We start from the raw sequence: 13,392 nt of genomic DNA, 5'->3' as shown, positions 1-13,392 counted from the left end.
ACCATGAGTGGAGGGTGAACCCAAAAGTGAGACGCACTTAGAACTGGAGAGGCTGAAAGTCTTTTAATCGGCTCGGCAAAGATAAGATTAACAAAAGTAGCAAAACTTAGAACGGCATAGGTAACCAGCACCAGAAAAACCTAAACAACAAGCAAGGTGGCATTAGACTGAGTCCCCTAAATACCCCTAACAGAACGAGGCCCAGGTGAACCTAACAACAAATCAGAACTGTGCAAGCCGGGCATGAGGACCTCTAGTGGCCAAAACATAAAAAAACAAGCAAGACACTGACAGATTTAGGTGTATCATCTCTGCCTGAGGTTAGTTAAGTGGTAGACTGGTTAACATGAATCACCAACAGCAGTAATAACAACAACAGAACATAACTCAAAATGTGATATATGACGCCAGGCTCCCACAGGAACCTTTTATTACAACTTATTTAATTCCAGTTCACTTCTCCTGTGCTTAGCAGACAACAAACAGCTTTGGAAATCTATATTGAGCAATCTGGTGATACCACAAACATCACAGATTTTCGGACACATTATCAGTTTAGATGAGGGAGTAGTGTTTGTAGTAAGGCCAGGGATGGACAGGAACACGAGACCCCACATATTTGAGAACCAGGATACAGAGAGTACCATTGCTCCCTCTCTTTGTGTGTGTGGAATGACCAATGACTGATGATGTACTCTAAACGGCAGCCTGCAGACCATTGCTCCCCTGCCCCCCTTCCGCTCTCCTAACCTTTCCTCCCCCTCCGCCCCAATTCTCTTTTCTTTCTATCCCCTTCAGTTTCTGACGGTCACACCAGTTTCTTAATATTGACCTCCCCCCAGTGAATCATCACTCAATAAAGGCAGCCAGACACACACTCACACACACACCCAGAGGTGGCCTTGCCCATAGGTCCTATCCCCTTGAATCTACCTGGGTCTTACTAGTTCACAGGGTGATCTTACAGCCACATGTACTGCAGGAGGAATTGGCCTTCACTGACTAGTGTCAGATTCCTGTTTGACGTGCCTGTTACCTGTCTGATACCCTGCTTTAAGCTCTGAGGCTAATCAATGGCATTCATGTTGGGGTTGTTAATGGTTCCCTGGTGGGCCACTGTCCATCTTTCCAGCACCAGTCCGGATGCACAAACACCTGCCAACACTGTTCTGTCTTACAGTTTTTCACGATTGCTAAAACACATTTCTTGAAACAGTCACCCACTTTCTCAAAACTGTAAAAACAAAACCTCATCTTCAAGCACTATTTACAAAACCTCTGAATCCTCTTGCAAAATGAAACTTTCGCCTCAAAACAGATTTACCTGTGCTCAAAATCAAACACTGCTCTCAAATCATAAACAAAGTGATCAAAATGATATACACTATCGAGCAGTCAGTAAATAATACGCCAACAAATTGAAAACACATTGTTCAAAGCATATAGTTCTCAGGGAGAATTTTTACGTAATCTCAAAACAAATTTCATATTTATCCGTCATTGTCTTTTGATGAACAAAACAAAAACATTTGGCTCTTTCTCCTCCTTGTACCCCTATACAGTACTGTACCCTGCATCTCACTACTCACAACTCACTCTTGTTCTTTGTTGATATGAACCTGCAACCAGTCAAAATCTATTGAGCAGTCAGTACTGTTACTGTAACAAATGGAAAGCACAATGTTCAAGGCCATACCATTTTTTCATTGTACAGTATACAGCGACAATGCACTGTACTACAGTACACAGTACCTAGTTCGACAGGACAGGGTCTCAGGATAGAGTAATTTACCTCAGCACACCACATGCTGTTTATGGTTATGTGAGGGGTGACGGGGTGTGACTGCATTTGTTTACCATTTCTCGCTGTTTGTATCCATGTGTCAGTGTTCACAGATATGAAAGTATGTGGGGAACATGGGTGTGTTCAACTATGTCTCTGCTATTCTGACTGCTGCCCTCTAAGTTCTTCACTTGTTTGTTCTCTGTTTTGCTCAAATGTTCTTCTGTCCTTCACTTTATTCTTTATTCCCCTGCTGCTTGAGTGTGTATGCATGTGTGTGTGTGCCTGTGTGCATGGGTGTTTGTGTGGTTGTTTGTGTCTGTGTGTCTGGCAGTGAGGGGAAGATGGTGGTTCTGTCTCTAGCCATAGGCCTTGCAGAGCAGGATGACTTTGCAAACCTCCCAGACCTTCAGGAAGCTCCAGCATCTCAGGAGAGCCAGACACCCACAGACAAGAGGTGAACGAATGAACATGAACAAATCAATCATCTATCTATCTGTCTGTCTGTCTGTGCCAAACTGTCAGACTGTCTGCGCATCAAGAAGGACATTGATGAAATAATGTAAGTGCTAAATACACCAATTTGCACAGTTTGTAAGTAAGCATCTGAGGAGGCAAGCACTAGACAGCTGTTAATGGTCCTCTAAAATCTGGGCATTTGAGAGGTGCTTGGGAGTAAATTACTGGCTTAACAAACTGTTCACAGTTTGTACCTCTCTCTGAGTACCTCTCTCTGCTTCACTAGGGACAGTAAACTATGCAGCATGTTCATGCTAGTAATGTATGTAGTATGAAGACTTGCATATACATTCTGATTTAACCAGCAAGTCTGATGTCACTTGCGAATTAATGTTTTTCCTTGGTGAATACCCACCCAGCCAAAACATTTAGCTAAACTTAGCTAACACTAATTCTTGAGTGCCCCATTGCCCTAGAATCTTTCTGATAGAAGAGAAGAATAAGCTTTATTTGCCATGTAAGTTCACACAAACAAGGAATTATTTGGGTACTGTAGTTTGTTTCACATCTTAAGAAGATTGAAATAGATCAGTCACTTGTGTAGAATTGTGGTAGCAGACATATTCAGAGGATGAGGGGATATCTGCTCTTATCCTTAGGGGCTGCTCTGCTGTGGCCATGAGAAGTATAGTACGTTTCATGGTCCGGCTACAGTTATGACCCGATCAGCCTTAAAATGCATTGTGCCATTCTCTTCTCTTCCCTCGTCTCTTCTCCTTTCATATCCTCTCCTATCCTCATTTTCTTTCCTCCCCTCTCCTTCCTGAGTCCCACTGTCCAGCTGTAATCAAAGCCAGCCTGTGAGGTGGGGCCTCGAGGAGTCATGAGGGCAAAGCTGTCCAGTGTCCTGCTTCTACCACTAATAACCCCTTCAATCATCATCTGTGTCCAATCCATCGCTCAGTATTTCTTGGTCTCTCCCACCCCCTTTGGCCTTCTACTGGAGCCCAGTCGACTGAGGATGATGGAAAGCGATGATTCCTCTAAGAGCAGAAAAAAAAGCTGTCAGACAAAAAGAGAAAGAGAGAGATGTAGGGAAAACTGCTGTCAGGTTTTCACTTCAGAAAAATGTACACTCTTGGACAAAAGTACACAGAGGCATCGACCCTGAGAAAGATATAGTCATTCAAACTTTAAAGAGATGCTGGGAAACACATCATCCAGAAAGAAGACATACATAATGCACATGCATTATACACAATATATTCTCTAAATCAGATTATATGGTTCTAAGGAGATACAGTTTGTTTTACCATCCATCTGTCACCTGCCTTACTTGCAGTGCATCTCACTGTATCCTATGGAGTGATACTAATCTAAAATTATGCCATTTGAGAGAGAGAGAGAGAGAGAGAGAGAGAGAGAGAGAGAGAGAGAGAGAGAGAGAGAGAGCAAATGGAGAAAATTAGATGGCATTGGCTGCATTCAGACATATATTCAGTTCATGAGAGCTGCTTGAGATGCATGACAGAGATAATCTGTAATCTCTTTATTTTTCTTCCTGCAGCTCAATTAAAAACTCATTACAGTGTTTCAGCCGTGCTCCAGAGTCAACTATAGCAAAACTCTATCCATGCTGGGGAGGTAGGCGAGCAAATCAATGCAAGCCATCTTTATTATCACCTTGGAGACCAGCATGCTGATAACCATAATACTAATCAAAGATTAATGATGCTCCAGAAGCTGTGGCGGGTTCATGTCTGAACACCGTCTTCTCTACCTTATTCAAATCTACATTTATCATATCAGTACAATATACACATTCACATATATACAGTGTATATATGTATTTATATATATATATATATATGATGTACTCATTTATACAATTTGTGTCTGTTTTTTCATTAGAATTGAATTTCATTAGCAAACTATTATGTAAAATCACCTATTTTAAATGTTAGTTATATGTATTTTTTTTTATTCAAGTCAGCTAAAGTAACTTTTTGTGTTTGATGGACCTGTTATCTGATTATGTCTCTTTATAATGATCTTTGAAAAGCATTGCAGCTTTGTGGCTCCAGAAGAGTGGTGATGCATCATTGTGACACAGACTTTGAGCCCCTGATTTGGCCCCACCAGACTGGGGAAGCCCAGCCCATACCCACTCTTCAATCAAAGCTTTTGGGATGCTTTATCAGCATCCTCACTATCATATTAGAAATAAGAGCTGCTTTAGCATGACAATGCTTGGCTTGGTAGGAGGCCAGGGCACAAGACTGGAGAATAGGATGCTGGAGGCTAGCTGTAGAGGCTGAAGGTTAGCGGCTGGAGGCTGCATCTAAAAAGATGGAGGCTGGCAGAACTTATGTCCCAATTGTAACTTTTTTCAATACAGGTTGCAAAGAGATATGATTGGCTAGAAACAGCAATGTAGGTCAGCGCAAAAAAAGAAAATTTGAGAGAGATGTCAGCTCTAGGTCCCCATGCCATTTAACACGCCTGGCCTTGCCGCTTAGCTGGGAAAAGGAAGTTGATTAAATAAAGGAAGTTAATGTATATCATCCAGACAAAAGTGAGAGAGAGACGGCTGTGGATACATTGCAAAACGCTCACATAAAGTCATTGTGATCAATACCTCATGCCCGTAATGTTAATTGAATTGCTTATTGATCATTTTAAGGGAAAATTGATTGATGGTTCCACTTCTTTATTTATTCATCCAATGAGAGTGATTGATTTGAAATATCAATTGTATTACAGTTTTTTACAGTCGCTAGGACACATTTCTCAATACTTTGGTCACTTTTTCAAAACTCTTCACACAGTTCTCCTAACCAACTTTCACTTTAATTTCACATTCAAAGTGCACTAAAGCTACCAAATCACTTCATACATGTCTCAAAATCAACTAATTCTTCCATAACACTAGCAAAAGTTGACAGCCAACAAACATACTTTGTCACCCACAAAACAATGACCTAAAAATCACTAACAACAGGTAGCATTATACAAAGTTTTCTTATGTAAAACAGGGACACCTCTCTACTGTTTAGAATTCACTGCAATATATGATACTGGAATGAATCAGACATGATGCAGTATGCTTCAATATATTCTATATCTTTCTTTTTTTCTCACTCATTCCAGAATACAAAAATTTGTATACACACTGATACAGATACAATAAGAATAGTACTGTAATCTTCTGCATTTAGCCATAGGTTCTCATCCACATCACATCTTATGTCATCTAGGGCAATACACCTGGGAAAGAATCTTCTGGCATGCCTGATCCATCCCTGGCAATGTCCAGGCATTCAGCATTCATGCGTCCAGGAAGGACATTTGATCATGTGGATGGTGGTCATACAGTAAACATTCCACCTCCATGAGGAAAATAATTATTCTACGGGGTTGAGGAATGGAGAGTAAGGTGTGAAGAAAAGTGACAACATTCTGGGATGGGCTGCAAACCACTCGGTGACTGCACAGGAGTGGTGAAATGCCACATTGTCCTATACAAATGTTGGCTGAATTCTTCTCTCTGCCTCCCTTTCCTCACCTGGCACAACCCTTCCATAGAGATCATTTTATAGCATTTAATTTTTTTATTTGAAATATATTTCATTACAATATTACTGTAGAAATGTAGCCAATTTCTGTCTTATTCAGTTTTGGATTATGTTATTGTTTTGAACTGAAGTTTAATAGTTTTGAAAACGGTATGTTAGGATGTGCAAATTGGCCTGTAGGTACATAGAGTTTTGGCAGTTGTTGTGTCGAAGTGAGAAAAGAATGAATGTAATTTGAAAGATGTAGTAATTGAATGCATTTTGTGCCAAAACAATGATAAATGATGCACAGTTTAGCCCACATGTACTTCTGTTGTGCTCACTGTGTGAAGAGTTTTGAAAAAGTGACTTAAGTATTGAGAAATGTGTCCTAGCGACTGTAAAAAATGTATTGTATTGTGTCAATAGTTCTTTCATAGGGCACCCTATAAAATCAGGATGAAAAAGAGGGTTATCCAGAAAGCATGAAGTTGGACGGCTTGTTGTAGATGGCTCAATTAGCAGTATGAGGCCTGTGTACAGGGGGAAGGTGCAGGGTAATTTGTCCCCGTTGGAGGGGAACGCTGACTGGGCTGACATTGGAACCAAAGAACATCCATCATAGTCAGGGACCCTATATTGTGTTGCACGGTCTTTTGGGGCACTATATGATCAGTATGGCCCATAGATGTTTATGGATGTTTGTGTCCACCTGTAGTGTGATCCCTCAACTCTCATGCTCTCAACCTCCCCTCTTGCACTCATTCACCTCTCCCCACCATTATTACAACCCTCCACTCCCTACATCTAGAGACCCTCCATCCCCTCCACCTCCCTTGCTCTGTCTCCTCTCACTCCTCCATCCCACCTTACCCCTTGTCTACTCATCTGCCTTCTCCCTCCATTCCTCTGCTTTTCATTACTCCACCCTCTTTCTTCATCTAATCAGCATACCTTTCTCCTCTTTCCTAAATTTTTGGCAGGTGACTCCTGTCCACATATAGGCATGCACGCCAACAGATACAAGCATTCCCAAGTGCATTAAAATGCACACAGATACTAAGAAGATGTTGTGGTTCTATAATGATCAAGACTAACAGAATGCAATATGAAGATCTTTCCAAGTTTAATAATGCATGGAGTTCACAGCAATGGGGTTATATCAGTTATCTGTCAAATGGCAGTTGACACTTATAGACTAGATCAGACAAATAACATAGATGACATCACAAGTCAGTTGGGTTAGGTAATATATATACTGATTAACTACCATCTGACTACCAACCACCAACTAACTACCAACCACCATGAATTAAGCTCCATCAAGACAGTATTCCTTGCAGAAAGGTCTGCAGTCACAGGCTTTAAATCTAAACAGGTCAGATAATGGCTGTACATTAACACATTAAGGGCCCTATCTTGCAACCAGCGCAATTGACTTTGTCAACGACGCAAGTATCATTCCTAGTTTGCACTCAACGCAAAGGGGACTTTTCCCCCCACAGACGCATGTCGGTAAATTAAGGAATTACTTAGCGCTCCCGGGGGCGTTTCAGCAAAAAAAAATGTTCCGGCGCAAACGTTTCCTGGTGCTAATTTGCAGTTTCAGAAAAACAATTCCGCCACTGACCAGTAAAAACGTATTCTAAAGTCAAGGGCGCGTTATTCAGATGCTATTTTAAGGGCGCGAGCTTGGTCCGTGCGCACTGCTGGCGAGGCCAGGGTCTTCTTTTTTGCGAAGCTACGTTACATTGTTTTGATTTATGGCGTGTTACATTTCTTCAATGATTATAAAAAGATTTTCATCAGAAATCTGTATGTATGTGAACTTGATTTGTAACAATCGTGGTAATTTCCTTCCACGCCTATTTAATCAAAGCTAATTTGGGTGGGTTTCTTCTCCCATCTCCATCAGAATTCGGTTTATTCGCCACGTAGCCTATGTTACACAAACACGGAATTTACTGTGGCAGGAAGGTGCAAACAATAAACATATACAGGTCTTAAATTAAGTAAAAAAGTACATTAGTTAAACTAATTGTTAGAACTAAACAATAAAAATGCATACAATGTCACTTCTCTATCTGTTATGGCCCTGACTAGAAGGTCGGTCTCCTCGGCTGTGAACCGCTTCTGGCGTGCGCCTGGCAAATCCGCCGTTATAATAGCAATCCGTCATGGAACAAGCGCTGCTCTTAAAGGGAATGTGAGATGACGCTCTGATTGGTTTATTGCACGTTACGCCCAAACCACACCCATTAGTGATGTAGCTGCTTCGGACCAACCCATTTTTGATTTGCGCCAGGTGCAGTCATTTATCCCGCCGGCAAAATAGCAACCGTGCCAGAGTCCCGCCCACAGAGTTACTAGCGCTTTGCGTTTTGATACCTGCGTTTCAGATTGTTAAAATAGGGCCCATAGTCCTGGAGTTAAAAGAATGAGAGATTCTCCTAAAATACACACACATGCAGAATATACACACAATGATGTGTATACACAACACACAACAAACGAGACAACAGGGACACAAACTCAAAGGAACACAGTCAAGAGACTCCAAAGATCAAAATAGAATCATATGCAAATTACTTGAAATCTGCAGTTTATACTGATGCCAAATCATATTTTCTTGCAGGAAAGGCCAACTGTTTCTATACCCAATTATGCCGGGAGAGATTGCATTATGATCACTTGGAAGCCTCTGTGCTATGGAAGATATTATTGAGAGAAACAAAAGATTTTCTGCTCCAGAGAACCCAGCTCCATCTCTATCTAGACAGTCATTTGCATTTGCATGATAGTTAAGGAACTCAAACAATTTATCATAGATCAGAAAATATCAATGTCCACAGATGACGCCAGCCATGTAGGCGCCAGAAACAGTAATGCGAAGGTCAACCGATTGCCTTTCTACCTACCTCTCGTTTTTGTTTAATTTACTTGATTTCTCAAAGTCTCCTCTCAGCTGGGCAGAGACAAACATCTAGAACCTGTATGGCTAATAAAAAAATTGTGCAGTAACAAGAATGTTAGTTTCAAATTCCCTTGTGTAGTATGGGGTGATAGATGGACAATGTGTGACAGAAACAATAACACAGTTTTTACTTAGCAGTATGACATTTGTATTTTCCACAAACTAGGGGTCTCATTTATGAAGCTTGCGTATTCACAAAACGGGGCTGAAAATGTGCTCATGAAGATAATGAAGATTGCATCCAGCAGTGTTATTTGCGCTTGTACTGAGTGATAATTGTTCCAGAAAAACCTTGTACAATCCAACTCAAATTTTAAATCAAAATTCAGCGCTTCCTCACCATCAGATTGTCCACTACGGGAAATTCCCCGACTGCATGGATACAGGATAACATCACATATCCTACCTTTAAATAACTGCAGAACACAGTGTATAACTAAATATATTTCTTTAATACTGTGCTGTGGAAATACAGTCGTTAAGCTCCCGTGAATCGCTACACTGTACGTCCTCGTTATCAGTCCAGACTTTATTAGACTACTGTTCATAACAAAACGTTTTTGTTTTGAAATTGTATCTCGACTCGCGGTATCACTGGCACAATTGACGCCACTGCACATTTTTTTTTTATTGGTGATCTACCTGCCACCAAATGTTCTGAGTTTTCGGGCTCCACCAATAGGCTAACAGTGTCATGCGCTATGATTCACCGTAAAGAACAATCGCATGCCAGGGTCATGATGAGATACTAGATTAGCATTCATGAGGTGCTTTTAATTGACTATTTATGGTTAAAAATGGGCGTGATCAGGGTGGGGTACAATGCTGATTCACGTACGCACACTTGTGGGTAATCTGTGATTTATAAAGGGAACATTGCGTTCAGGTGCGCGTATGCACGGTTTTATAAATCAGAATTTTTGTGTGCGTACGCCATTTTAGGCTTTTGGGCGTACGTACACTTTTAGTAAGAATCCTACGCATAGTTTTATAAATGAGACCCCTGGTCTCTGTTTGATTGAAAATCTATTTATCCCCTTCCTATGAGCAGTCACATCTGCCATGAAGGGATTGGTGACAGCTGTGGAGTGTGAGTGCATTTTTTCACCCATCCAATCACATTAGATTAATGTGATGACTTCCAGGAATAGAGAACAAATTTCTCCAAATGCAACCTGGGTTTCAAAATCATAACCCCCTGATTATCATCACGTCTACCGGAGGGCGCCTGCCCAACTTCTGAGAAGAATCCCCCATGGTGTCCAAACACTGGCGGCGGTGGCGGAAGCCGACGACCCAGGCAGAAGAACGGGGAGGTGGAGGGTCGCGCACTTGATAGCATGCACAAACTACACAGGGAGAGAATCGTATTTAAAGGCACGTGATCATGTGATCCTTTGACAGCGTTAATTGATAGACGGGAGTGCTAATTTCACTGAAGACATATGACAGCCCGACATAAGAAAGAGGGAAAGTATAGCGTTCTTAGCGGGGGGAGTTAGTAGTGAAACATTATCGAATATGACTGAGTGCAGGGATCGGTATGAGTAAAGTTTATTACAGATGTACTACAACATCCCCGTGCACATGACCTATGTAGACTAGAGGGCTGACGCCCTTGAGTCTATGTGAACAGCCTATGCTGGCTGAAGGACCGACATCCTTGTGTACATGACCTATGTAGGCTAGAGGGCCGACGCCCTTGAGTCTATGTGAACAGCCTGTGCTGGCTGGAGGACCGACATCCCCGTGTAAAGGTAAGCCTATGTGGATGGAGGGCTGACACCCTTGAGGATGTGAACAGCCTTTGCTGGCTGGAGGACCGACGTCCCTGCGTACAGGACCTATGTAGGCTAGCAGCGCCTATTCCAAAGAGGGCCTGAATACCGACCGGTTACACCTAGCGACGACCTGTTCTAAATGTTGGCTGAAACAAGATTTACATGGATTTCTCAGGGGTCACGAAATAGGATCACAGGAAGCCCAATCTAAATAGCCCAGTAAGGAAAGGAAAGGACAGAAAAGGACCCCTGTGCAAGAAATGACGACAGTGCAAGCACCCCTAGTTATAGTGTCAGATGTACATTTACATATGTTCATTAGCAGACGCTTTTATCCAAAGCGACTTCCAAAAGAGAGCTTTACGAAAGTGCATAGGTCAATGATCTTAAACAATGAGAGCCTTAAACATTGCGGGTAGCCCAAAACATGAATGTGCCAATGGGACGAACCATAAAGCATTAAACAACAGTTAAACAAGTTACAATTAAACAAAATGAATCTCAAAAGTGCAAGAGTGTACCTGTAGGAAAGCAAGCAACAATAATATAATACAGCGAGTACAAGTAGTTAAATCAGTAGTCTAGTAGTCTAAAGAACACCCTCCCCCCCAAAAAAACCCTGAAGGTGCATCATACCGGAGCAATAGCGTGGAGCGACTCCAAGCCAGGGCCTACGCGCACCGTTTCAGAGACCCGTGATCCACTAATGTACAATTGGGCAGAGAGGAGCAGCCGCCCCAACCGGCACAAGACACGGCCTGCAACCCCCCACCAGCATGACCAGCGATTCGGCGACCACGCAGACCAGCTCAACAGCAAGCTGGGATGCCTTATCCGCGGTTACCTAGCCAAATTGGCCACTTGAAACATGTCGCAGTAAAAATGTATTGACACGGGAGGCGGATCGGGCTATTTCTACCTGAGCTGCCGCTGCACTGAAGCCCCTGCGACCTGCGCTGCAGAGATGGAAGCAGCATAGAATGGGGAAAACAGGGATAGCGAGCAGTAAAGCCCAATTTATACTTAGGTCGCAGACACTTTTGAAAAGGTCGCCGACAGAAATGGCGTCACGGTCGACACTTTTAACCGTCGCTTGAAAGTGTCGCCTACCAGGAGAAATTTCTACTGGCGCTGATGTCGTCACATTGTGTCGCGCAAGTTTGATTGGCTAGATAGACGGCAAGCTTCGTTGACTGCTTTGTTTTAAATTTTCAGTGAACGCTCACCAGCTGTTTGAGATGGAAGGAATAAAGGAGAGATTGGCAGAGCAAGTTAGAACATATCCACACCTTTATAATGCCTCTCAAAATTAGCTACAGCCATTTTCTCCGATCGATCACCTAGGCTACAAAGCGTAAACAATGTAACCATAGCTATGAATGTAACGGTAAAATGATTCTGTTTACGTCACGCGAACCTTGAGTGTGAAGTATGAAGTTTGCCGAAGTATGAATGCAGCAGCCTGAGCGACACTTTTTTTTCCGTCGGCGACCATTTCAAAAGTGTCGGCGACAAAAGTATAAACTAGGCTTAAGAGTCCCAACCTACACGCCCATCCATAGCGATTTAGCGCAGGAGCAGGGGTGCATTTGCTTCCCACTGTAGGGGAGATTTTACATTTCAGCCCGACATTAGAAAGAGGGAAAGTAGAGCGTTCTTAGTGGGGGGAGTTAGTAGTCAGTAAGTTTCCATGATGGTATCAATTCGAATCTAGCTTTATTTGGACAATGCTAGTTTTTGGTGCAACTGCTATTATCCTAATATATATGGCAGTGAATAAAGCGAATCATTGGCCGAAAGCATGTCATATCCCAGTACGATACGTGGCGCTGTTTTCATTACAAAAAGTGATGATACAGCCATTTCCGCTTGACCTCTTCACCACTCAGATATTCATAGATGCCACCTACGTCACTTCCAAACAGACCGCCGCCATATGCCAGGGGTGTCGTTAGACCCTTTTTACTGGGGCACTTGCCCCAGTATAGATCTGCTGTGCCCCAGTAAAATCTAAAGTTCAAGTTTTAACAATTTACTTTATTCAGTGCATTAATTTCGATTGCTAATCTCTGAAAAAATAAATGCAGTATCCCAATCAACGCTTGTAAAATCAAAGCAGTTAAACCGAAAACACAAACGATACCTGCAGAATTCCATGTCACCGCGCTCCTCTGAGCCAAAATAACCACTGCAGCACGCACACAGAAGTTCAGGTGTCAGACTCGACACACAAGTCAGAATTGAGGTAGGCTAAGAAAAAATTACCAAACTAAATAAAGTTTCTAAATGTGAGGCCTACCAATCATTATATTTTGACTAAAACATGAAAACAATATGAATGCAAAAGAAATGTGCGAAATAAATTAACTATTGATGTCCCTGCCAAAGCTGATATCAAACTTGTGTTCCTGAACTGTTGTAGAGTGGGTTAAGCAAGCAGAGTTTCTATAGCCTATAGTGCATTGTGCCTAGCAAGCTTGAAAGAAAAAAAAGGGATATGAATAGGGGCCTGTGCCCCAGTAGAGTTTTATGTCTAACAACGCCTCTGCCATATGCACTACCGATCTCGCCCAGTATGGCCGCCCGCACTGCCGATTTCAATGAGAAAGACAGAGATATGTCGAATAAAATTCTGTTTTAGGCTCTGATCCGTAGCCTATTTGTGACCCCCAGTTTTCTTTGGTTCCTTATTATCTACCCCAGGCTTGTCCCAATTGGCTTTTCATGACAGAGCTACACACATTTATCTTGTGCATAACCCCTCCCCATACAACGGGGATAGCTTGAAGGCTTTCAAGAGTACAGATGCTTATCAATATGCTGTGGCTGGATGGGCGAATG

At 42.3% G+C, this 13,392-nt stretch overlaps 1 protein-coding gene across 1 annotated transcript in view; it reads left to right on the top strand.

The window, feature by feature from the left end:
* The window catches only part of syt7b (synaptotagmin VIIb), a 137,882-nt gene that overhangs the window by 66,641 nt on the left and 57,849 nt on the right, over positions 1 to 13,392 (top strand). The window contains exon 7 of the mRNA XM_047042392.1: positions 2,118 to 2,240. Within this exon, the coding sequence (XP_046898348.1) occupies positions 2,118 to 2,240 (123 nt within the window). The remainder of the gene's footprint in view (positions 1 to 2,117; positions 2,241 to 13,392) is intronic.

This window comes from Hypomesus transpacificus, chromosome 19 (assembly GCF_021917145.1).
Source record: "Hypomesus transpacificus isolate Combined female chromosome 19, fHypTra1, whole genome shotgun sequence".
In the NCBI taxonomy this organism is placed as follows: domain Eukaryota; kingdom Metazoa; phylum Chordata; class Actinopteri; order Osmeriformes; family Osmeridae; genus Hypomesus; species Hypomesus transpacificus.
This window is presented reverse-complemented; position numbering and strand designations above follow the sequence as displayed.